A 25,024-nucleotide genomic window follows, 5' to 3' on the forward strand; every position below is an offset into this window, starting at 1 on the left:
CTCGAGGGCCACCTGGGAGAGGAGATCTGGATGGGATTTTCTTAGAACCCTCCGGGGAATTAGAAAAAAAAAAAGGAAAAGGAAAACCTAGAATGGCTGTGGTCTGATGAATACTGACACTCATGGTCAGCTGAACCACCCACCAGTGGCAATGAGTGGTTCCAGTCCATTTTCAATGACCTAGAACCAGCACTACTCAGGTGCCTGAAGGAGAAAGCCAGATGAAGACCTGGAACTCAGCTGCAGCTTAGCTTTGGGCAAATGCTTAGATTTCTTCTTCATTCCAAAAGAAGATGTCCTGCAGTGTCCTGCCTAACACACAAAGGTTGGGAAGAATAAAGCAACATTGTAAAGCATTCAATATTTGTCCAGATCTGGGCTACTGGGCTACTGGGCTACTGCAGAAGGGACACTGGACAAAATCAGTGTTGATGCTTCCTTTGCAGTAATGTCTCTAAAAACACTCGGAAGCATGAAGAGGTAAAATTTTATGCGACTGGTCTTATTCTCTTGACTGTTTTGATTCTATAAAAATTATTCAAGTGCAAAACCAGTAGAAAATTGGTAACTCAGAATTCGTTCAGAAGAGTTGTCACATCAGGCCACATTCTAGGAAGAGTTAACAATTAGAAGTCAAAGATTTTAACTTTTCAAGTGCTTATGCCATTTATGTTTCCCTCCCTGGGACTCAGTTTCTTACTCTGTACAGTTGAGAGTTGACCTCCTTTGAAGTACCTTTATAGTTCTGATGCTTTTTGGTTCTTTGAAAGGAAGCCTTATGTTATCCCACAGCAGACCGCATGTCACATCATTGTCCAGAATGGTCCCCACTTCTCAGGGAAATGTTTGCTCATTCATTTTTCCCATCCATTTGGTCAACAAGTATTGAATACCTATAATATTCCTGATACCACTGTAGGTACTGAGAACAAGCTGTGAATAAAGTCAGGTCTTGGCCCTCATGGAACTTTCATTCTTATGGGGACCATACAATAAAAAAAATACATAGTGTAATGTACTATACTATACTATACTATACTAATATGATGTCAGTCAGTAATTAGGTGCTGTGATGAAGAATAAGGCAAGACAAGGCATATGGGATGAGGAGTGCTATCTTTTAGACATGGTGGCCAGGAAAGTCCTCTCTGAGAAAGTGGCCTTTGGGCAGAGACAATGGAGTGAGAGAGGTGGCCACCTGGAGGTCCAGAGAAAGATATGCCAGGCAGAAGGAAGAGCAAGTGCAAAGGCCTGATGCTAGCATGCCCAATGTGTTGGAGGAAGGTAAAGAAATGGGGAAATTAGGACATGAGGCTATATTGCTGGCTTCTATGTTAGGTTTTGTTGCTAAGTGTGATGGGAAGCCATTGGAGAGGTCATACATTCTTAAGAGTCAATGCTGTGAGCCCTCTGCTAGGCATGGGAAATTCTGAGAGATAAAACACAGCCTCTGTGCTGAAGGGCCTTCCAACAAACATGCTCTAACCCTCGTGCATGATGGTAAGGAACTGGGAAGCTGGTGTGTGCCAAGGGTCGCGTGAAAGGAATAGACACTGGTTCTGAAGGAGCCCCAGAGACTGGAGGCTGCAGCACTCAGATGCCTCACTCAGCAGGAGGAATCAATCAAGGGTGCACCTGGAAGAAAGGGTGGACTAAGAAGAGGAAGACTCTTTAGTCCAGGAAGGAATGAGTGAAAGGAGGAGGCAGGAGCATGCAGGGCTGGTTTGGAAAATGGCTTGGTTGTAACAAAAGTCGCAGAGCAGAGCCATAGGAAGTAAGTGGGTGAACAGGCTACCAATGAGAAAAGGACCCCCCCTTTCTAAGGCTGGGTAGGAAGGTGTTTCTCTTCATCCCTAAAGATAGTTCACGATCAAAGTAGTTATGACTCTGATGGCCTTTATTACTCTATGAGAGGGGAAATGGTTTCCCGTTGGGACCTCATCCCCTCCAAGTGCTGAAAGGGATGGTTACCTCATAGGCCACCAAGCCCCACCTGCCCTGTGGTCAGCAATCCTGCCCTCGCAGGCCCAGGGAAGTAAGGATGGCAGCTTAGCCCTGCCTTGAGTACCCTTTCACCTAGCGAATTGCTGCTCTCTGCATTCTGACCAAGCCTTTCAGGTACTCCAGGGCCTCTCCACCAGGGATCACCCTCCTGCAAACCAACAGGACTTATAACAAAAATGAGCCTCTCTGTACCTCAGCTTATGTTTTCCTGGGTTTACTCCTGGATGAGAAGCTTTGCAAGACCCTAATTTTCTAGTGCATAGATTGGCATCTTGGACCTCAAATTGTGTGTCCACTGAGAACCGTGGGTGAGAAATACTCACGGGGCCAGATTCTGACCATGCCTGCCAGCAGCAAACTGGTGCCTGCCTGCTGCCACTGTCTATGAGATAATGTCTCTCCATTTTGGGATTGTGACATAGCTACATCAGACCTCCACGGCCAGTACTCACATTCCAGGCCTGAGACCAGTGTGACAGCAGAGAAACCTGAGCCTTGAGGGGACATTCTCAGGCTCGAAAATCACAAACCCGACAGGGAAAGGCATTTGATCAGAAAATGACACCATTCAGGTTATTTTAATGCCCTGGATTTGTGCTGCCCTTTAAGTGGAGCCCCTTCTGTCACAGGACTTTGGTGCCAAGTGACCCTGGCAGATGACTTTCACTTGTTTTTAACTGTAGAGCAAGGTCACGTCTGGTCTGGGTGTGCTATGAGGGGTCCAGACTGTGGACAAGAGGGCAAGCCCTGGTTCAGGTCTGTGTCTTCCATATACAAAATGTGCAGTCAGACAGTGGCATGGGCCTGGTTCTGAGGCTTTGTGGAAGCCAGCCCAGGTGAGAGCAAAGGGGAACTCTCTCCCCTCCCCAGCCCCTGCTCCTCCCTCCACAGAAAACCCTTGCTCAGTCACTGTGGTATTAAATGCCATCCAGGCAATTCTCTGATCATCCTGAATTTGCAACAAAGAGGTAAGGGCAATTGCCAACCACTGGAAGGGTACACTATCAGTCCATCAAACAATCAATTCATGAATCAAGATCTGTTTATGTACCTGCTATTGACTGAGCATTTTGCCATGTGCAACAGAGAATACAAGCCTGCACGCAACATAGTCTGCACTCTCAAAGGAGTATATAATGAAAATATGAAAAAACAATACTTGTTCTCAGAAAGCCAAAAATGGTCAAATATTGAATCATCTGGTGCTGATGATAACTACAGTTGGAAGGGAAAGAAGAGAGACTATCCCAGAAACGGCCTAGAGGTAGTAGTGAGCATGCTCCCATTGTAGTGAACATTCTGCAACCCTTTGATCTCTTAAGACTGAAGGTAGAAGATCCTTTCCCCAGAGGAGTGGGAGAGTCTGCCTTCAGGCTGTCAGTAGTATTGCATGAGAGTGGTTGGTTTATAACTTTTAAAAACATAAAGCAGTGGAGGGCAGCGTGGTTTAATGGTGGAAGGACTAAACAGAGTCCAGGAGACATTGGTTCTAGACCTCTCTGTTTAAGAGAGGCTCTGGATGAGATTTGCACTTAAACGTTGTCAGCTTTAGGTTTTCTTCTGTATAATAAGGATAATATTGGTGTAGGGCAGCAGAAACATCACTGAGCTAAAAGGTGGAAGACCCAAGTTCTAGTCTTGGTTTTGCCAATGATGACAAACAATTAAGATGCTTTGTGTGCTAGAAGTTCTTCTAAGCATCTAAATGCATTAATTCATTTAGTCCCTTCCCCCATCCAGTTTCTGTGATGAAAGTACCATTATTATTCCAATTTAATAGATGAGGAAACTGAGGCATGAAGATTTTAAATAATTTACCTACAGACACAGAGCTAATCAGTGGCAGAGCTAGGATTCTCACCTGGATGTCTACTAGCAAAGCCATTTTCTTAATCCTGGTTCTTTTGCCTCCTGAAAATATGGGCAGAATCTTGGGCAAGAGACAAACTCTGTGTATTTCAGCTTCCTTTTCAGTAAAATGGGGATGCCAATAACTTCCCAAAGTATCTTAAAAAGTGATTTTCAAGATCTAAATAAGATATTGTATATGAAATACTTTGTGATTTAGAAAGTCCTATGTATGTGTCAAGTATTACATCCCTCAAAGGAATAATGAGAAGATAAAATGAGATGGTTCACAGAAAATAATCTGGAAAATGAAAAACGAAATGGTGTACTTTGATGATCCTAAGAAAGGTTGATTGGAGATGAATAGGTCTTTGGATTCCTTGAAAATTTGGGGATGTAGTTTTTCCTTAAATCTGTACAGTATTCTTAAACAATTTAATTTTGGCAAGCTTAAAGATGGAAAATGTAGGATTGGAACTTTGTATCCTAGGGCCCAGAGAAAGGCAAGACATTCCTCTCAGAAAGAGTATGTCAAAGCTTCCTTCCTTCCTTCCTTCCTTCCTTCCTTCCTTCCTTCCTTCCTTCCCTCCTTCCATCCTTCCCTCCTTCCTTCTTTCCTTCCTTCCTTCCTTCCTCCCTCCCTCCTTCCTTCCTTCCTTCTTCCTTCCTTCCTTCTTCCTTCCTTCCTTCTTCCTTCCTTCCTTCCTTCCTTCCTTCCTTCCTTCCTTCCTCCCTTCCCTCCTTCCTTCTTTCCTTCCTTCCTTCCTTCCTCCCTCCCTCCCTCCTTCCTTCCTTCTTCCTTCCTTCTTCCTTCCTTCCTTCCTTCCTCCCTCCCTCCCTCCTTCCTTCTTCCTTCCTTCCTTCTTCCTTCCTTCCTTCCTTCCTTCCTTCCTTCCTCCCTCCTTCCTTCTTCCTTCCTTCCTTCTTCCTTCCTTCTTCCTTCCTTCCTTCCTTCCTTCCTTCCTTCCTTCCTTCCTTCCTCAAATTGAGACCCAAATGAAGTGAAAGAAAATCTCTATTGAGATAAAAGTCAAGATGAAATATAATCATTCATTCATTTTCATGACAAACCATTTAGAAAGCATCATCACTGTTCCAGAAACTGGTCTCAAACTGGAAGACAGCCTTTGCTGTCTAATGGATGTTGCAGAGCTGAACAGGGTCTTACCTATTATCCAGTCCAACCTTTCTGTATGGAGGAAAGAAACATCAGTCCAGGAAAGTAAAGAGATTTGTCCAAGATCACTGTGACCATGACTAGAAGCCAGCTCTTTCAATGCCCAAATATGTTCCTTCCCATTTTGTTGCTTCTCTTTGCCTGAGTTTGGGGTGATTGGGAATTTGTTCAAGGTCCATATCATGCCCTTGTGACAATTCCAAAGAATGAAGTGGTCATTTTTTAAAGCTAATCTTTGGAATGTTTCTTTCTCTGCCTTTACATGCCTGAAGAGTTGAACAGGCACCATCTATATGGGCCTCATGGATACTATTAATCACCTGTTTTCCTGTGTGAAGGAGTACTGCCCTTTAAGATTGAAATCTGCTCCCATTTATGGTGCTGTGTGTTCCTGTGAGCTGAAACAATCAATTACAACAATGCATCCCAGGAGGCTGACTTTCTGCTCCCCTCCTTCTCTGCCTTCTCTTTTCCCACACTGAGGGCAGAGACTTCCCCCACAGACAGGAAGATACTTCAAATCCTTTAGTGTTATTGCTCCCTCCCACTTTTGCTCAGCATTTTGAACAACGCATAATGTAATAAGAAAGGGGGGAAGCCCTTTCACCACAAGCTAGGTTGGGGATTGGAGAGTATGTCTGTTAGGGGGGAAAAAAGCAAAACACTTTTTTGAGCCCAGAATTCATCTGATTCCTCCTGTGGTGATAAAGAGGCTCCTTCGCCCCAGCAACCGAGAAGTTCCAGCTGGCTATGTGCTTATGAGATGGGTCATGTGTTTAAGAGCTGTCAGTGTGGGGTCTGCTTCTTGGGACATTTCCACCTCAGATCAGACAGTCTTAAAGAGTGTTAGAGTCAGGTGGTGGCTGGTTACCATGGCAACAGGCCCACAGGAGTCCCCAAGGTTCAGATGAAGCCTGCTGCCACTACAAAATTCACACAAGATACCCTCTCTGGTATCAAACTGAGAAGTTGGTATACTTTGATGGCAGAGGGGAGGTCGGGGCCAGACACAGGCCAAGGGCCCCACCTTTGCTTACATGGAACTTGGGTTAGTCAAGTGGGTTTTGTTCTATTTTGTGTGTAGGAAGATGGAAAGAAAATTGCCAGATGGCAATAAGGATCCCAAGACTACCAGAAGGAAAGAAAACTGTTACCCATTGACACAAGAAGGCTGCCAAGTTCATTTATGGATCAAGCAACTGTGTACAGGCAAAGTCTGTCACAAGCTTATGTGGAGAGGACAGAGGAACTTGACAAGCTTTCTGAGAATCTATGAGATGACAGCATAAGGAGAAAATAGGGAGGTGCCATGGTGTAATGCTTAATGCTGGAGAGACTGTAATAAACATGACAATCAGCTTCAAGGGGTTTACAGCTCAGTTAGGAAGACAGGCAGCCATCTGATAAGGCACAGGTTAGAATGGACATTTTAGGTGCTTCTCAATGAAGCTAGCTGGGTATGTTTCAAGCAAGTTGTGCTGAGTCCAGCCAACTTAAGATAAACTTTTAATTACATTTTATTTTTTGAAAAGGAGCTTATTAAATATTGCTTATCAGTGTGGGTAGGTAAAAGGCATATAGTACTATGAACAACAGAAGCAATTAGCAATAGTGTTTTGCCTTTCACCTATCCTCCTTCCCATCTGAGCACTTAGTCACTAGTTTTCAGAGTTTCTCCAGGAGGGAAAGCTCATAGAGGTAATTTGAGGGAGAGGAGAGCTTTAGCAATATACTCAGAGGCAGTTTTTATATTTTTTAGTGCCTGAACAGTTTTTACACCAGATTTTCCATGGAGGGCTCAGAAAGTCCCTAAATTCTCTGAGTCTCAGAATCTGGACTTAAAATCAGGGTAAGAGATTTACATGACTAAACTGTTTAGTTGTGTATCTTAGCTCGAGCTGCCATAAGAAAATACCACACACTGGGTGACTTGAACAATAGCAATTTATTTCTCACAGTTCTGGAGGCTGGAAGTCCAAGATCAAGGTGCCCACAGGTGGGTTTCCTTCTAAAGCCTCTGCTCTTGGTTTGCAGGTGTCCCATCTTCTATGTGCTCACATGACCTGTTCTTCATGTGCATGAGGAAAGAGAAAACTGTGTTGTCTTTTCTTCTTCATGTAAGGGCACTAATCCCATCATGGGGCACCATCCTCATTACCTGATCTAAATCTAATTACTTCCCAAAGGCTCCACCTCCTAATACCATCACATTGGGGACTAGGGCTTCAACATACGAATTTTGGGAAGACACAAACATTTAGTCCATAACATTGTACGAACAGCTTGGGACATGGAAAGAATTTATCAAAATGTTTAATTTCAGGATTGGTGGTTATTCTGATTTCACAGGAGGGGACAGTAGGGCAATCTTCCTCCTAGAATATCGACTGTGAGTCAAGTATAAGAAATATCATGTTTAAGATTTCCATGGAACCTTAAGTTGCTGTCCATGTTAATTTATCAAAAAGACAACTGGACTAGTGGGGCAGCCAAGTCAAACCCATGAAGATTGGTAAGCTGACATAGGAAAAAAAATTAAACATGAGGAAAAGCAGCTTTGGAGCTGCACACACAATAAAGAGAAATGACAGAAATATGAAGTTTTTTGAAAAGGTTTCTTGTTTTTTCTTGTTATTTACTTTAGTGTTTAAGAAAAGGGTTTCAGAAATAATATAGAGAAGAAGTAGGCTTAGGCAAACTATTGGTCCAATGCTGCCTGCTATGAACGAAACTAGAAGAAAAAAAATTTCTATTACATGGGAAAAATCCACAGAAACTCTAATCTTATAACTCAGGTCATTCCACCCCAACAGTGGGCATTCTTCCATATCCAAAACCTTGCTGAAACACAAGCTCTTGCCTCAGTCCTCTCCAGATTGCTAAAAGGAGGTGCATAGCCCTGCTCTTCAAGCATTAATGCCTCAGATGTTACTTCTGTATCCACACATGCACACTTATCACCCCTCTTACTTGTCCAGACAAGCTCCTTCCTGGTAAATGTCACATGCCACCCACGAGCCCCCATCTGTGCAAGGTAAACCCCTGTACATGGGGATGACTTCTGCTTCAAACATTAGAACAACACCTTTCTCTATCTCATCCAAACAGATCACCAAAATTTTTTTTTGGGTCTTCATCCATATGCAGGATGTACAAAGCTGTCTGGAACTGATCTGGTATTAATTATGCAGTGCACAACACTGGAATAAGTGGTTAATCCCAAGAAGGTTTACACTGGAGAGTGACCAACCTGCCCCTGGGTGGATACAGAACCAATCTTGGCTCCAGAGACTATTCCACATCATGTGTTGTGCAAATGTTAACTGGCACCAGAATGGACTTCATTCCATAGCAGATGGGATCCTTTTTATGCAGACCTAGTCTAAGATAATATATGACCCAAGCGCTATATTGTCTAGAGTTTCCTTCTTTTCATGAAATACATCATTGTTTTAATTCTCAGACTGAACTTCTTCCTCCTGTGCTCCTTTACCTGCTGTTGCCCTCTTTCAAATCATGGCCTGGAGGCCCTTTCTGGGGCCCCCAAAACAGCAGGTGATTTTATCCCCTCAGGGCCAACATGTTGTCCTGCCATTAATCCAGGTGTCTTAGATTCGTTAGTTTTCATTCCTATGGCAGCTGCCTAGTTTTGATCTGTTGTGTTTGGGCAAATAGTTGCAGCAGGAAATGTGGTGGGGAAGATAGCAAACACCTGTAAGAACGAGGAGGAATTTATGCTATCCTTTCTTTTCTTCAAGGTTATTACTTTGTCTTTGAAGAGTTTTCCTTGTAGGATCTTAGACATGGCTTAGATATGCTGTTAGAAAAGGTCTGAAGTAAAGAATTTTAAATCTGGAACCAAAGGATTTCCAAGATTATCTTAGAGCAGTCAGGTAGCAAACCAATCGTTCTCCTCATGGTAATTGCTTTCTTACAAATTTGTGTCTGGGGCAGGAAAGAGTTGAGAATATTTCCTGTGATTGTTTGTTTTGCTTTCTGATCCAGTAGGTGAAGGTGGGGACTAGAAAGTAGACAGGGTATGTTTTGTACTTTTGTGACTGGAGGATTTTAAAAATATCTTCAAATCAGGACTAATTTTCTTTAAAAAGCTTACAGCTTTAGCACCTTATGGTCCACATAGACTGCAAACAGTACTGTTATAAAACTGTGTGGATTTTGGCATGGGAAATATAAAAACCAACTTCTTTCATTTTATATTTGCTATTGAATAAAGATATAAGGTCAGAAAAATGAAAATGTGCTTCCCCCTTGTCCCTCTCTCACATCTCTGTGCCCAGTAAACTCTTTAATTTATTAACATATTTTACCTTCTAAAAGTATTACAAGCATAATCTTCTTTAGTTAAATAAGCCTCAGTCTTTATTATTTTGTATCTATTATGCACTACCTATGGGGAGGCTGAAGCATAGGGATATAATGGGAATAAAATGGATATATGTTTCTTACCCTTGAAGAATTCATCTCTTACTGAGGACCCCATAAAATGCACATTGACCTTGATCACATTGAGAAGTGTAAGTAACTCAGAAGGAGAGAGAATTTTGATTGGCACAATCAGATAAAGCTCCTTGGAGAAGGTGAAACTTGAATTGGCCTTGACAGAGGGTGCCCACCTGTGCACAGCTGGATGAAAGAACAGGGGCCAAAGGACAGAAGCTGGAGAGAACAGGATGCAGGCCCCTAGATTTCTGGGAAGCCATCTCATCCAACCTTCTGCGAAACCATCTCCATAATACATTCTCTCTCCCAGCAGAAGTCCTATTGCCAACCAAGCCCACGTGACTCTCCCAGAGCCATATGAAGCCTTAATGAAAGGTACCCTCAGTATTCTTGAATCATTTGTGTTTACAGATGATAGGAGGCAAACTTTTGCCACAAGTACAGGAAGCTGGAAAGGAACTGGCTTGCCATTAGTTTGAATTTGGACTTCATGTTAGTATTGGTAAAGAATGTAAACTCCAGAAGGACTTTTTAAGTTTTTTTTTTTTTCTTAATAAGGTCAATCCTCCCTAAAGGCAAGATATGAAATGCAGACATTTTGCTAAATCTTTGCTAATCTTTCTGATGCTACTGGGGCAGGATGATTCTCCAACAATGGTGCACAGGCAAAAGGGCCAATCACCTGAGCTTGAAGATGCCTAAATCCAAGGCAACCCAGAACAGAGAAGTCACAGCTTCTGCAGACATACTAGAGCCTTTCTTTGCAATCACAGACTTGTGGGTTAATCTTGGTTGGCCTTTGCCCTCATTGATGAATGCAAGTGTCTGAAAGTACAATTATAGCTATAGCTCTCCATTGCTCATAATAATAGGCTGCAACAGTCATACGGAACATAAGGGGAAGGGGGGAAAAAAAGCCAAAGTAGGAATTTAGATATCTGACACAGACTTACCTTCTTAATCATTACAACACCCTAATGTTACAATTAGCTTGCAGTTCCTAAACAAATTCTGGTAACAAGGAGGTCTATTTTGAGTTAAAACGAGTAGATAATTGTCACTTAAAGAAATGTTAGTTCTAAGTTTGGATCCTGATACTGATATATTTTTTTCCTTCCCAAACTTCCACATCCCAGAAACAGTGTGCTAGTGACTTCTACAGAAGCACTTGTAGGTAAGGTTTGAAGAGTCAAGATGTGGAGAGAAAACAGATTTTGTCATGTGGAACAGACATCAGACAGGAGTTCTCTGGATACAGCTGCATGCTTCTTTTCATTTCCAAGAAAGCAGAGTTCAAGTGCATTCTCAGACCAGAGACAGGTGAGAGATGTAGGGAGGCGGCAAGAAGGCTCGGCAAGTCTGAGAATAGCACAGTGTATCTGCCAAGGTGGCTGTCAGTGCCCGCATTTCCTCCGCCAAATCAGCATTGCCCCGGCTTCCAACCCTGTTGCTGTTAGGTCACTACAGGAAAACAGCTATGATGATTTTCACTTGCTCGACACATTTTTGTTTTTTTCTTTCTTTTTTAAACAGGCCAGTGATGTCTTTGTGTAATAAATACTGGACAAGTCTTAGGCTATGGAAGTAGTATTTGGGGTAGTCTCCCCTCACTGGCTCTCTTCTGAGAAACACTGCTGTGTGTAGCATTTCTCATCCTTTACACCACAGAATGGCGGGGGTTTGTTAGCAGAAATTCCCCCTGCAATGGTTTCATTCTCTTGTCCACAAAGGCAGTGAAAGCAACTACTGCCCTGTTATTTCTGGCACTCTCAGTGGAAAGGAAATGGAGATGCCAAGTGATGGAAGAGCTTGCCCAGTTAGGCCTTTAACTACAAAAGCATCATGGTTTCCTTTGCTCCCCAATTAACCACTCCTGCCCCTGGTTGGTTCCCATTCCCATTTGCATCCAGCAGGGTTGGCTAACCTTCCTTTCCTCCTCCTGGGAAAACACATATTGCCCCAGTGCAAAGAAGACCGAGATAAACAGCAGGTTCTTAGAGGGCTGGGGAACTGAGGCTTGCTAGAGGACAGTGTGGCTCCATGGTATGTGAATCAAGGCATCTCCCAACTGTCCCTCAGACAGCAGGACAGCAGGATAATAATACCACTGATGTTTCTATGGCATAGCTCTTGTGTTTTATAAAGCTTGTTCTTACAATTCACTTCTCAAAATGGTTGTATTTGTCCCTTTTTCTGAGAGAGAAATTTAAGTCTCAGTGAAGCTAAGTTACCTGACCACATCTTCACAGCTGATTAAGTGACAGAGCTAGGTTTCAGTCAGGCTGTTGTCACTTCAGCTCATTATACTCTATAGATCCTGAAGCCACCTTATATGTAAGAAAGAGTAGGAAAAGACTCGAAGAAATTAAGGAGGGTCAGAAGGTGACGGAGACAGGGGTCAAATCCAAGGGGCAGGACTAAGAAAGGCTGTTTACCTTTTATACCACCATGTGTCCCGTAAACAGGAACTGTTAATTTTGATGAGAAATACTCCTCTGGAAGATTCCTCAACAATTCCCCACTGTGTAGAGGGAGAACAGCACCAGGTTCCTGAGCATGTCACACTAGACAGGCCCTCTCCCAGCACCCCCTCTCTCCACCCCCCTCCCCGCAGCCTGCGCTCCCACTCTGCTGTGCCACTTGTAGCTCTCCATGGCTTTAATTTTAAATTTCTTGATTGTAGTAAAACACACATAATGTAAAATTTACCATCTTACCCACTTTCAGTGTACAGCTCAGTAGCGTCACATCGATTGATACTGTTGTAAAACAGATCTCCAGGACTTTTTCATTTTGTAACACTAAAACTCCGTACCCATTACACACTCCCCATCCTCCTCTCTAGTCCCTGACAACCACATTTCTACTGTTTCTGTGAGGCTGACCACTCTAGGTACCTTGGATACACAGGATCATATGGTATTTGTCTTCCTGTGATGACTGCCTTTTCACACATTGTTCCCTCCATCTGGACACCTTCCCCATGTTTTCACTGGCTAATTCTCATGAATCTTTCAGGAGTCAATTCAGATATTATAATCTCAGGCTTTCCTTGGTCCTCCACTCTCAATTAAGTGCCCTTCCTAAATATTTAGTAGTGGATTAATCACACTCGATGAAGAGTTGCCCATGTTCTAATCCCTTGATACTCAGCATGTGGTAGAAGATCCACATTCTCAATGGCATACATTGGGGAGCTTGTTAAAAATGCAGCATATTCTTTAACAAGATCCCAGCTGAATCACACGGACATTGAAGTTTGATAAGCACTGTTCTAACTCATTAGACAGGAGGTCTGCAAATGACTCATGGGCCACATCCGGTCAGCTACCTGTTTTTGTAAATAAAGTTTTGTTGGAACATAACCACAGTCATTTCTGTATGTATTGTCTATGGCTGCTTTTGTGTTACAATGGAAGAGCTCAGTAGTTGCAAAAGAGACCACCATATGGCCACAAAGCCTGTATTCATTCTCTGCTCCTTTACCGAAAAGTTTGCACACTTCTTTACTAGATTGTAAGCTCCTTAAAAGTGAGAACCTGGTCTTATTTTGCTTTGTAAGAAGAAACATAGACTAGTGTAATGGTTATGCATGTAGGGTTGAGGGTAGACTGGCAAAATCTGTATCTAGGCTCTGCCATTTCCTTGCAAGTGACTGGGCAACTCACAATCTCTCTGTGCCTTGTGTTCCTCATCTATAAAATGGGGACATATGACAGAACCTACTTTACAAGGTTGAATAAGTTAATGTAGATGAAGTGCTCCAAGTGGTGCCTTCAGCAAATATTCTCTCTTACCTGGTACCATATATTTTTAGGGCCATGGGGGTTTGTTGATGTAACAGATGATAGAATACTATTAACACACATTCTCTGTTTCTTCCTTGCTAACATCTAATGGTTTTTTTAGGTATTAACTTTCCTGGGGGGTGATCTCCTCTCTGGTGGGGTAAATACTATTGCAAGCCAACCAGGTAATGCCATTTTCAGTGACAGTGGATTGGCTCAGGGTGAACAGTTCTGACCAGTGAGTCATGAGCATTCTTGAAGGACTTCTAGGAAAAGGTTTCTTCATTCTTTAAAAGAAAACATGGGGGCGCCTGGGTGGCTCAGACAATTGAGCATCCAACCTTGGCTCAGCTCATGATCTCACAGTTTGTGAGTTTGAGCCCTGGTCAAGCTCTGTGCTGACAGCTCAGAGCCTGGAGCCTGCTTGGGATCGTGTCTCCTTCTCTCTCTGCCCCTCCTCGACTTGTGCTCTCTCAAAAATAAGTAAATGTTAAAAAAAGAAACGAAAAGAAAAGAAAAGAAAAGAAAAGAAAAGAAAAGAAAAGAAAAGAAAAGATGGAAGAGGTGCCCCTGTTCTTTCACATTTTATGTATGAATGTGATGCCCCAAACTGCAGCAACCCTGAAGGTAGGCAGTCTGAGAACAGAAAAAACATGTTTATGATGGCAGAAAAGAAAGATGCGAATATTCTGGGCCCATTATGGGGTCAGAGTTGCTGAATCCATCAATCTTACCTACTGTGGTACTTACCTACTCAGGTACTGATCTTATGGAAGAAAATAAATTTTCCTATTAGTTTCCTTTCAGTCCAAAGCATCCTGACTCATATAGCCACGGACCATGTTTATACATATTTTACTCCACCCAGAACCTAACAACTGCTGTTGGGTATTAGGAGCAACTGGAAATGAACGTGCTGGGTAGGGCAAAAGAAAATTCAGGAATGTTCTGGGTTAGTGCAGACCCAATTTTTCATTGCCTTTTATCATTCAGCCAACAGCATCTTTTCCTGATACCTGTGGCTCTCTCCCAAATGCTGATCTCCCTTGCAGTCTGTCCCTTCTACCCAAACTTGACAGGTTATTTCAAGATCAGATGGGCTTTGATTATTTATTTCCTTGGTGATATCCATTATTTCCCTTCTGGGCAGGAGGATCTGAAGACAACTCATATTTTGGGACATAGAAAACAGGGATGGGATCTCTTACGTAAAATGAAATACAATGGCAGTGTCAAAAGATTCCTTAGATGTTACAGCCACAAGGATTTTATGGTGTGTCAGCTTATGGACTGGCTTTGTATGACATCTGAGCCAGAACTAGTAGCACAGATTCAAAGCAGTATAGGTGGCTAAGTACCTGTGAGGGTAAAGTATGAAGAGAAGGGTAGCAGAAATGAGCTGGCCACCTGTACCTATCCCAAAGAGCATCCGGCCCCATAGTTGAAAAAGGTGAAGGATCCACTTCAATATGGGAGACTGGAACCCCTGTAATCCTGCAAATACGTAATTACTAAAGCTAGAAATGCCGAATTCTTTCTGCCTGTGAGTGTTCAGGGTGAAAGAAGTTTCGGAGCCATAAAGTCGCTGTAACAATCAAATTTTAAGGCTAGAAGGTGCCATGAGACATGATCTCATTCATCTCCCTGTCCTTAGGCAATAATAGCCTAACTAAAGCCTTCTGATTACAGCAGAACACATTTTATAGGTAAAAGCCTCCCAAGGGGTATTTAAAAAAAAAAAAAAAAAGTAAAAGATAACACAACTTTCTCCCATAAACCACTTTAATTTTGTGTACATCATCTACTTCAGAGTCTAAGGGAACCTGACACTTGTTCTAGATCCATCTCCTTGCTGTCTTACCCCAAGATCCCCTTCTAAATGGGAGGATCCATAATTCAGTGACAGCAGGGCACTAATAGGCAAGTGCAAAGCTAAAGGGATGAGGGGGGGCAAAGGTCTTAAACCCTGTCAGCTACTCACATGAATTTAATGTATAGTACTTCCCTTGTGACTTTCTGTCTGCCTCTTTCCTACCAACAGTTTCTCCTAATTGTTCCATTCTTCTAAGACACTAGTGTCTGATATAGTACCTTTGCCTCCATCTTCAAGTGTTCCTAAAGACTAATTATAATCTTAAGAACAGTACTTCCTGTTTAAAGCATTTTGTGGTAATCAATCCATTACAGGTTTGCTAATATTATCGGTTCAAGTTAAAAGTCCCCTGCCTGTGAAAAAGTCCCCTACCTGTGAAAAGAGAAGCCCTGTACTTCCCCTGGGTTCCCTCCTCTTTGGGCACATTCCCAGGCACAGAGCAGGAACAAGCCTTTCCCTTCCCTTTGGAAGCACTGGGCTGACTAAGCAACTTGCCATATGATTCTGCTGAAGGAAGACAGAGAGAAGTTCACAAAGACCAAAACTCAACTGTTCTTGGAGAGGGGTTAGGAGGAAAGCTAATAAATAAAATCTGATGCAACTCCTTTCAGGAAAGGGTGTGGAGGGTGGGGTGGATCTACCCAGAAGCTTTAGCAGTCCACTTTGAAGTCTTCTGAACAGGAAAAGTGTAGCCACCCATGGAAGCAGCCTTCAACGATATCCTCCCTAGGACTGATGTGTTGGGAAATAGCCCATCAGCAAAAAGTCCCTTGAGAAATGTTTTCCCTCCTTCTTCTGGAATTGTTGAGAAACTAGATAGAACTCAGAGGATCTGGCTTTCAAGGGTGGACCTGAATGAATTTTCAGTTTCTTAGTGGGAACAGAGAGCTCTAGAAGATTGTCTACTCCTCCAAGAAATCTGGTTACCAGTTTTCTCTTGGTCTATCTCAACTTGTGTTAATGGATTAGGAACATGTATATACAGGGCCAGGCTCCTGTCAAACAACCTTAGGAAGGAGGGCAAAGAGGAGGCAAAAGGGGCTCATTCTTCTACCTCACGGATTCCTTTTCCACTAGTAACAATCCAAACATTACAAAAAAAGGTATGGGAATGGATACGCATGCGATTGGTACATATTTCTCCCATCACCTGCTACAAATGGAGTAGAGCTAGGGAAGAACTGTGCCCCTTCTGAGTTACAGCCCAGTTTCAGAGAGCACAGGTTTCCTGACTGGTCATGGGGTGGGAGAACAACTCTCCTTTCCTAGCCTTCAAAGAATGAGCAAATAACCTATGGCTAAGGGGAGACACCCATTCTCCTGGGGTTGCCTGGGGTATCTGAGGCAGAGGTGGTTATGGTAGACTCCTCAACAGAGGCACTGAGATCCAAGAATTCCAGGATGATGTCCCAAAGGCAGTAAATCAAATGCCTGAAACAAATGGACAAAACAACTTAGAGGAGGGTCTGGCTCGGTCAACAGACACCAGATCCCTGTTTATGACATTTATTCTCCCTTCCCCTCCTTGCCCATTACTGATATCCTTAGTGAACTCTAAATTTCAATAGCTTGATGAAGCCTCCGCCATGAAATAAAAGTTTGCGAATAAAGGTTATGACCGCAAGAGAGGTAGAAATAGAACTTGAGACTAGATTTTAGGAAACTCCACATTTATTTATATAGCTGCATTAGCAGATCAGTACTACTCTGAAAAACTGTGAAGTAGGGAAAATCTTTGTGATATCAACTTACTAAGAATTTTCAGAGCTTCTGACTATGGCTGTTTCTCATAATTAATCATCATAGATCTATGGGTGACCTTACAGACAATGAAGCAAAAGCCAGGGCCCTTAAGTAGTGACAGTTAATCGATGCAGTCTGCTTTGGGACAGGGTTTGAGAAAGGACTGGAAGTCCTAAATACTTTTCAGAAGCACTATATCCCAAGGCACCAGCCAGGGAAATACCTACCTCTTCTGGATTATTCCAGGAGTATTCACCCAATATTTCTGGTCCCTTTATCAGAGCCAAACCTTATTATCTTGTCTACTTCATATTAAGCAAAGACAATTCCTGATTGTAATACTATTCAGCTTTGCTGTGCAGCCTTGAATGTAGAGCTGGAAATTATATGACCTGTCAGTGACATATGAAGCTCTCAGTGTAGGTTTTTCTTAGTATGTGTGGATCTGGACATCACACCCTGCAGTCAGGGCCCAGGGCAAACAAAGACTGCAGTTCTATTCTTCTCAATATGGGTTGCACACTTAGAAATCGTGGACACCTCTGAGACCAGAGATGGCTTCAGCTGTGGTGATGCTGAGTATACATACGTCTTCAGCCTACCTGTTGATGACGGGTTGCTGTAGTGACTCCAAGACTAGACTCCAGCTCAGCTGGCATTTGTTCACCCCCAGGATTTCTACTACAATATCTGAAGAGGAAAAAGCAGATGTGGTTTCAGTGCTATCGTGGAAGCCTTAGATTCTAAGGAGATTATCTCATGATATCTGCCATCTTTATTCAAGGAGGTATTTCTGGCAAACTTCTGAACTACATAGTCAAACTAAAACAGGGAAAAGCTAAGAGAAATGTTTCTCAAGTGTTTAAATAAGAATGGGCCTCAAGAAATAATTCTGTAACCAGTCATTAAAGTGCAGGATTTTTTTTTTCTTTTAAGAGAGAGAGAGAGAGATAGAGCATATGCATGAGTAGGGGAGGGGCAGAGAGAGAGAGAGAGAGAGAGAGAGAGAGAGAGAGAGAGAGAATCTTAAGCAGGCTCCACTCTCAGCATGGAGCCCGATGTGGGGCTTGATCCCATGACCCTGGGATCATAACCTGTGCCGAAATCAACAGGCAGACACTCAAACTACTGAGCCACCCAGGCACCCCTAAAGTTCAGGTACTTCTGATGTAACAGTTTAGGGTGGAGAGCAGAGGTTAATAAGAGTATATAAAATTGTTTTAAGAGTTAAGAGTTTACTACTGTACCCTGGTTACCATAGCACAGCGACAGGCAACAAATTGCCTTTCCTGCCTTCTAAAAGTCTATAGAAAGTAAAGGAAAAAAAGTCCTCTCCAGAGTTTGTTTTTATCTACTGCTAATAACCAGGTACTTTATTCAATGACCCCAATTTATCAAGGCCAAGCTTCTATGGCACATATCATTTTCTTCCCTGGTCCAAAAACCATGAATTGGCAGAGAACCTGAGATCTTCATCTGGTGGGAATAGTTCTGAGACCTGCCTCTGTGGTGTAGGAAGAGCTGTTATTATCTCAAGTATCTGCAGGATTCTCACCTACTATTTACGGTGTGGTCTCAGTGATTCCTTCTATTCCCTCAGCATCACTTGAATGAGGGATAAAAGAATTGCGGCCCCGATCATTTTCCTGTTGGCCTGAGAAATGGTGGGTCAACAGTCTAATCACATTTAAGCCCTTTTAAAAATGGGAAGGGGTGTGGGGTAATGGTGGCAAAGCCAGATGAGAAAGGACTAATCATCAGTATAACTTATTTCATCATCCAATTACCTGGCAGGATTCCCATCAGGCTCTGCAAAGCCTGTTTTTCAGCAGCCACTTTCTGCTTCTGGGTCCTTACAGGCCGTGGATACTTAGGCAAAACCCCACCAGGCCAGATGGACTCCTGAAGAAGTCGGAGGTACTGCACCCAGCGTTGTGGACATGTTAGATTAGCCACTTGTACCTCCAGCCACCTGTGGTGGAAGAGAGAATGGTCAGATAAATCTGAAGGAAGGACTGCAGAAAGGTGTGAATCATGTGAGCAATCAGCACAGAGCAAAGTGAAGGCAGTGGCAACTCTCACAAATGAAACCCAGCCAATTTAATAACTCGGCACCACAGACTTTGAAGATGAGTAATAGTAATAATACTGTTATTTACTGTGTGTCTGATAGGAACTGCATGTTGTATTAGAGGTTGCACAGAACAGAGCACTAGGAGGGCCCCAGTATCTGGCAGGGCTGGAGCTTTCCAACTGTCTTCTAGTGGGAAGTTCTGTCATTTCTCAGCAAGGTGCACATGCTGCCTTTCCAGCTAAGGGTTTGGTGATTTTAGATAAATCCCTCTCCTTTGCCACCCTGTCCACATCCAGGGTGTGGCACATCCAGGCTCTTCATGGACCCATGAGCTGTTCTAAGAGTGTCCTACATCCATCTTTTGCTTGTAACAGTCTGCTCACTGACAAGGCCCTCTTCTTTCCAGTACAAGTCTGCCATCCTAGCAAGACCTGCTTAGCCCCACCTCCTCCACAAAATTCTGCTTGACCATTCCAGCTAGAAGTGTTCTCTTTCCTCTTAGACTTCCTTCAGCACTTAGTTCTACAGTATAGATTTGGAACTAATAATTTACTCTAGAATATAAATTATTTTCTCATGTGCTTACAGCTTTACTTTTCTAACTAAAGTATAAGCACCACAAGATTTCTATATGTCTTATACTTTTAAAAAGTTTCCCGCAGTGCCCTGGTGCTCAAGAAAGGCCTGCTGATTGACTAGCGATAGTTCTTATTACAATGAAAATTTCCCCCTTTATCTCACATTCAAAAATGAGGCAATAACTCTGAGGGGGCAAACTTACTAAATCTGCAGTTCCTGCAGTCATTTCACCCTTATTCTTTATTTGTTCCTGCATTTCTTCAGAGCAATATGGTTACTAGCTGAGGGTCAAGCCTGCCAAGTCTCCTCAGTATGGAGCAGGGCTGAGCCTGACAAGGCTATGATTATAACGGATGGACCATCAACCACTTCTACTCTATTTGGTCCTGCACCACATGGCAGCTCATGCCATTGCTCCTATACCCGAGTTACTTGTCGCCCATCCAAGAGCAGAGGGGGCTGCCAAGGCAAACTTTATTTAACCTCCACTCTGCCAGACAGTCTGCATTCCACTCAAGCTAGGCATTCCAGCCTTGGGGGCTGCAATCCCCCAAGCCGAGGGCTCACAAATGATTCTAAGAATAGGAAGTCTGAAAGGTAATGGCAGGGCAGGAATGGCAGACACCGATGGAGATCAAGAGCGGCACAAAGCTGCTCTTGCCCAAAATAGCCATCACGATCGTATTTGATATTATTAGGGCTGCATCTCCTTTTTATAGGGCTTTTCATTCAGCGAGCCTAAGACGCCTGATGAAAGGGATCCAGTAGCAAGAATTTCTGTTCCTGTTTATAGAAAAGGGTCAGCAAAGGGAGGTGTATGCAATGGCCTGATCAGATTATCTGCAGGGAATCAAGTGACCCAACTCTCGTTCTTCACCTCAGGCCACAAATACTTGTGTGACTTCTGCTAAGGTGAATGATGTGCACTAGGGTCTCATCTGAGCAACTGGTTTCATTGGAGTGAAAACCAAAATCTTGAAGTCCTCCAAAAAAGCCAGGAGAATCTTAAACCAGAAACCTTTGCCTGGAATTAGTTCTAGCTCAGCTTCTCATTCCCATTTGCACATAAGCCAGTGTACCCTTATTCTTGTTCTCTGGGGCCAGTGATGCCTGTGACTCCACTCTTCAAAGGTATCTGTCTCAGCATCTGCTCAACCCTTCTTAGAGCAGAATACTGAACAGTAAATCTGGGGACCTCGGTCATCTTCTGGGCACGTCTTACAATATAGGAGTCTGATTGTTTTGAATTAACCTTAATTCACCTGATAGGAACAGGCCCTTGCACCACTGCATTATGGCAAGGATGTCCTTTTTGTTCTCTTCCATTGTGACTTCGTGACTCAAGCATACCAGCTGGGTGCAAAACAAATTTTGGCACATGGCAAAATATGAGTGTATAAATGTATGCAAATCTATACAACTACAACTTATCGAACCCTAAATGGGAATGTTGGGAAGGAGAAACAAAGTAGGGAAAAGTAAAAATAAGGCCCTTGATGATGAGGATGAGTCAGTGAGTCAACTCAAGTTGTGGGAGCTAAGTGGAACTGACAAAGAGAACTAAGGTCTCCAAGTAAATGTCAACTGCTGATAAAGAAACTGTCAACCACTATAAACCCTGAGGCACAGAAGTGATCAACAAGTTATTCCCAGGAATGTAAGGAATATGAGAAAGTATAGGACTTGTACAAATTGGTGGAAACGAAACAAACTGCATGTCTAAAAAGAGGAATGTAATGTACAAAGTGGCTTCTACCTGCAAGGTGCTGTGGTTTCTCTTACCCTCAGGCTTCTTCATACCCTGAAGGTAAAAGACACCAACCACACACACTTGTACCACGCAGATTTAAACATTCACCCTTTTCAAGATTCTCCTCTTGCCCAGGTTCCTCCTACCTCTCTTCCTCTAAGAAAACAGGCTTTCTCCTGGACATCTAGGGTTAGCCATGTTTCATTTTCTAGCCCCAGACAGCCCATGGAAAAGAGGCAGGGCAGCAAAACCTTTCGTGCTCACAGAACTCCTGAGATATGGTATCTTATTGTGAATGATGAGCATCCCAAGGTAGAAGGAAAAAAAATCATAAAGCCAAAACCAAGAAAATGACCAGTGCCGACTACTACCACCACCCAAATTGCCCTGCGCCTCAGACAGAACAGAAAAAATCTGTGAGCTTTAGAACAATTTCTAAGGCATGCTTTATTATTACACCAAATGCCTTTCTTAAGTTGCAAATGACCAGATTCAGGGATTCTGTATTATTTACCTTGCCTAACACCTAGCACAGAACCAACAACTGATGACAACAAAGAAGGCAGGGGTTTCTTCATCCAATGATCTCTTCTCCCCTTTCCATCCCCCTTTTCCCTTCCTCTTATTCTATCATCCTTCTCCAGAGTAGAGCTCCACACATACCACCACAGTGCTTTATCTAGTCTTACTGATTCCCTTCATATTGGTCTGTTCACTCTGAAACCGGGCTAGAGAAGGTGAAGAGATTAAGCACTGGAAAATTAAAAGAGAGACTAATGCCTTAGCTTATTAGTTCCCTTCATCTCTCTATTCCACATGCTGTCTTTCTATTCCTAACTTACAAGTGGGAAAGTTAAAAAGAAATCTGTATCCCGGTAGTTCTCTTGAAGCAAAAGGAATGGAATGCATGTGTCTGAAGTCCAAGGTACCACAGGAGCTTTTCCAGTATCAGTTTCTGGAATCTGCTGGTACCACTTACTATTATGCTAACAGAAATCTGAAGTTTCAAGGTGGACACAAACACATATCTCTCAGTCTATTTATTATAAATTATTTATAAGAATTCATTTACTAAATACAAATGTTATTGTTTATGTAATTCAAGATGCATGAGGTAAATATGCTAAAATAAATATGGTAGCGAACATCCACAAATAGCATTGGTTTTATTTTCTACTACTATTCCAGTTCTGTTATTTGGTTTAGAGATATCTCCTCCTACCATCCTACCTTTTCCCCAATAAGAAGAAGAAGAAAAAAAGCCAAGCCAGGTCTGCTCTATGAGGCCATCTCTGAATGATTCAGAGCACATGGCAGCCTTACTAGTGGGCCCAGAAATAGCCAATAAAGTGAGAAAGAAGCAACAACAGATTGACACTGAGATATTCATGAGCTTCTCTGATGCCAGACACGGAAGGAGGGAGGATGTGGAGATTAGGGCTTTTCATTACACTGGGAGTGCAAGTCTATCCGTGTTCACAAGAACCTGGTCTGAAATAGCTACAGATAGAGGAATGGAGCAGTGGCTAAAAAGGAGACAGTTTAATACTAGGGCTTAAGACAGCACCTCAAGGTTAGCACAAGGTCATTTCCCATCAAAACAACAGAATCAACTCTCACAAGTAAGGGGAGAAAGCTTAAGGGACCATGTCTAATCTAATTAGCCAAATTCCCTTCTCTTCTCTGCTAAGAGCTTCTATGGCTGAGTGAGGAGGGGCCGTGGGTAAGTGAGCCTAATGGGGAGGACAGGGGGAGAAGGAGAGTGAAATCATAACATAGAAAATATTCTTGGGGTGCCTGGTGGCTCAGTTGGTTAAGTGTCCGACTTCAGCTCCAATCACGATCTCATGGTTTGTGAGTGCAAGCCCCGATTTGGGCTCTGCGCTGACAGCTCAGAGCCTGCTTTGGATTCTCTGTCTCCCTCTCTCTCTCTGCCTCTCCCTGGCTTGTGTTCTCTCTCTCTGCCTCTCAAAAATAAACAAACATTAAAAAAAGAGAAAATATTCTTAACAGCAGTAACAATATTCTAACAAAAAATGCTTGGTATAGCCTAAATGAAAGATACAGCAGAATCATTCCTCTCATCCTTTTTTCAACTGGGCTACCTCTGTAGACAATCCAAGGGTGATTATACTCCAACTCCTTAATGTACCAAATACACTTCAAAGTAAAAGAGTAAAAGAAGATCAGGTTAAAGCTTCTGCCGTTGTAAAAGATCTATAGTAGATTAGAAGTGTCAGCTCATTTCAATTACCTTCAGAGCCAGGTTTTCCAACTCTGGCACTACTGACATTTTAGGCTAAATCCTTGTTGTGAAGGGCTGTCCTGTGCATTATCAAACACTTAGAAGCATTTCTGCCCTCCCAGATACCTCTTGTGTGACAATCACAAACATTTCCAGACATTGCCACATCTCCTCTGAGGGACAAAATCTTCCCCAGTTGGGAATCACTGACTTAGACCTAGGGTCTTGGCTGCCATGTGTCAGGCTACTTCCAAAGTCATTTCAACTCTGGTGGCTGTGGCACGGTATTTCTCAAATTCTGAATAGCATTAGAGGTGGCCATGTACTCAACTCTGGTTTGTGACAACATTTAAAAACATCTAAGTAGAAACAGCTTAGAATACATAGAAGTGTATTTCCTGCTTTAGGACTCTTTTGTTTCATACATGGACCTACTGATGTGTGTGCATGCATGTGTTGTGTTCACAGTGGGTCCTGTTGTAAAATACATTTTTTACTGTGGGTTGAAGTTTAAAAATAGTTAGAAAAACATTGATATAGTATAAGGAATGAGGAGTTCCAAGAAATGGGGGAAAAAGCCCAAGCTACATTTTTAGCCTCCTGGAAACACTCCCCACCCTCCACCCATCCCCCAAGTACCCTGTAAAATGTTTACAATGGCATAAACCATGAACATTGTGTTCTGTACCCACAGTCCTATGAGTATTTGCTCATTAACTCAGTAGCCCCAACGTACAGAGTGCAGAGAAAGGAGATCTTGAGGGTGATGGTGTGGATCCAGGGCATTTCCCATTAAACAAGTTATTTTTGCCAGTATCACACCTGATAAAAGTAACACTTCTCTTCCCTCTGATTCCTTTCCCAGGCCTCTGCCTTCCTGCCATTGCCCCTTCTTTTGTTTACAGACAGTTCCTCCGTGTCAGCTCTCACTAGCCTTCTTGGTCCTAGAACTGGCCAGACCCAGGTTACTCAGTTGTGTCTGAGAAAGTTCAGCATTGTTGCTCTCTGACTGTGTATCTAGGTCACCATCTTTTCCTGCTCTGTGTTGGAAGAAGAATGGGGAGGAAATGAACTTTGAGGGCCAGAAACTCCTGTTTCTTTTTTCCAGTGACTATTGTGAAATCTAAAATGGCCATGGAGTCTACACAATTTCTTCTTTGATTTTTGCTTTCATGTTTTAAATAATGGATCCACATCTTTAAAACACGTGTTTCAAGGGAAGACTACATATGGCCTAAACACCACGATTTGAGAATCCTGAGTTCCACACTTCTGTATCTAGCCACAGTTTTTGTTTTTGATTAGAAATGAACAAGTTACAGTTATAAGACTATTATGCATTACAAACTGAAGCATTTTGAATCAAGGAAGGAAATTAAAGAAATCATCTGTTTAACCTTGGAGGTGATCTATTCCAATAATCTAACCAATTCACACATGAAAACAGAGAACGAAAAAGGACTACTGCATAGCAAAAGGTTT

The 25,024-nt window shown here is 42.7% G+C and overlaps 1 protein-coding gene and 1 long non-coding RNA gene across 4 annotated transcripts in view; one reads left to right on the plus strand and one right to left on the minus strand.

The window, feature by feature from the left end:
- Positions 1 to 2,479: 2,479 nt before the first annotated feature.
- Positions 2,480 to 11,064, plus strand: LOC122200776. Its single transcript, XR_006193931.1, has 2 exons — positions 2,480 to 2,972; positions 10,627 to 11,064. It is a non-coding gene; the product is annotated as an uncharacterized LOC122200776 (long non-coding RNA).
- A 3,978-nt stretch (positions 11,065 to 15,042) lies between these two features.
- SNX19 (sorting nexin 19) overlaps positions 15,043 to 25,024 on the minus strand; it is a 39,457-nt gene continuing 29,475 nt past the window's right edge. Inside the window, exons 9-11 of one of the 3 annotated variants that reach the window (XM_042904528.1) lie at positions 18,682 to 18,866; positions 17,497 to 17,584; positions 15,043 to 16,582 (exon numbers count right to left, since the gene is read on the minus strand). In XM_042904528.1, coding sequence (XP_042760462.1) covers positions 16,450 to 16,582; positions 17,497 to 17,584; positions 18,682 to 18,866 — 406 coding nt within the window. In that variant the 3' untranslated portion in view covers positions 15,043 to 16,449. Of the gene's footprint in view, positions 16,583 to 17,496; positions 17,585 to 18,681; positions 18,867 to 25,024 lie in introns of those variants that run through there. The other 2 variants (XM_042904529.1, XR_006193506.1) reach the window with 2 other exon arrangements.

The sequence above is a fragment of the Panthera leo genome, chromosome D1, assembly GCF_018350215.1.
Source record: "Panthera leo isolate Ple1 chromosome D1, P.leo_Ple1_pat1.1, whole genome shotgun sequence".
Lineage (NCBI taxonomy): Eukaryota > Metazoa > Chordata > Mammalia > Carnivora > Felidae > Panthera > Panthera leo.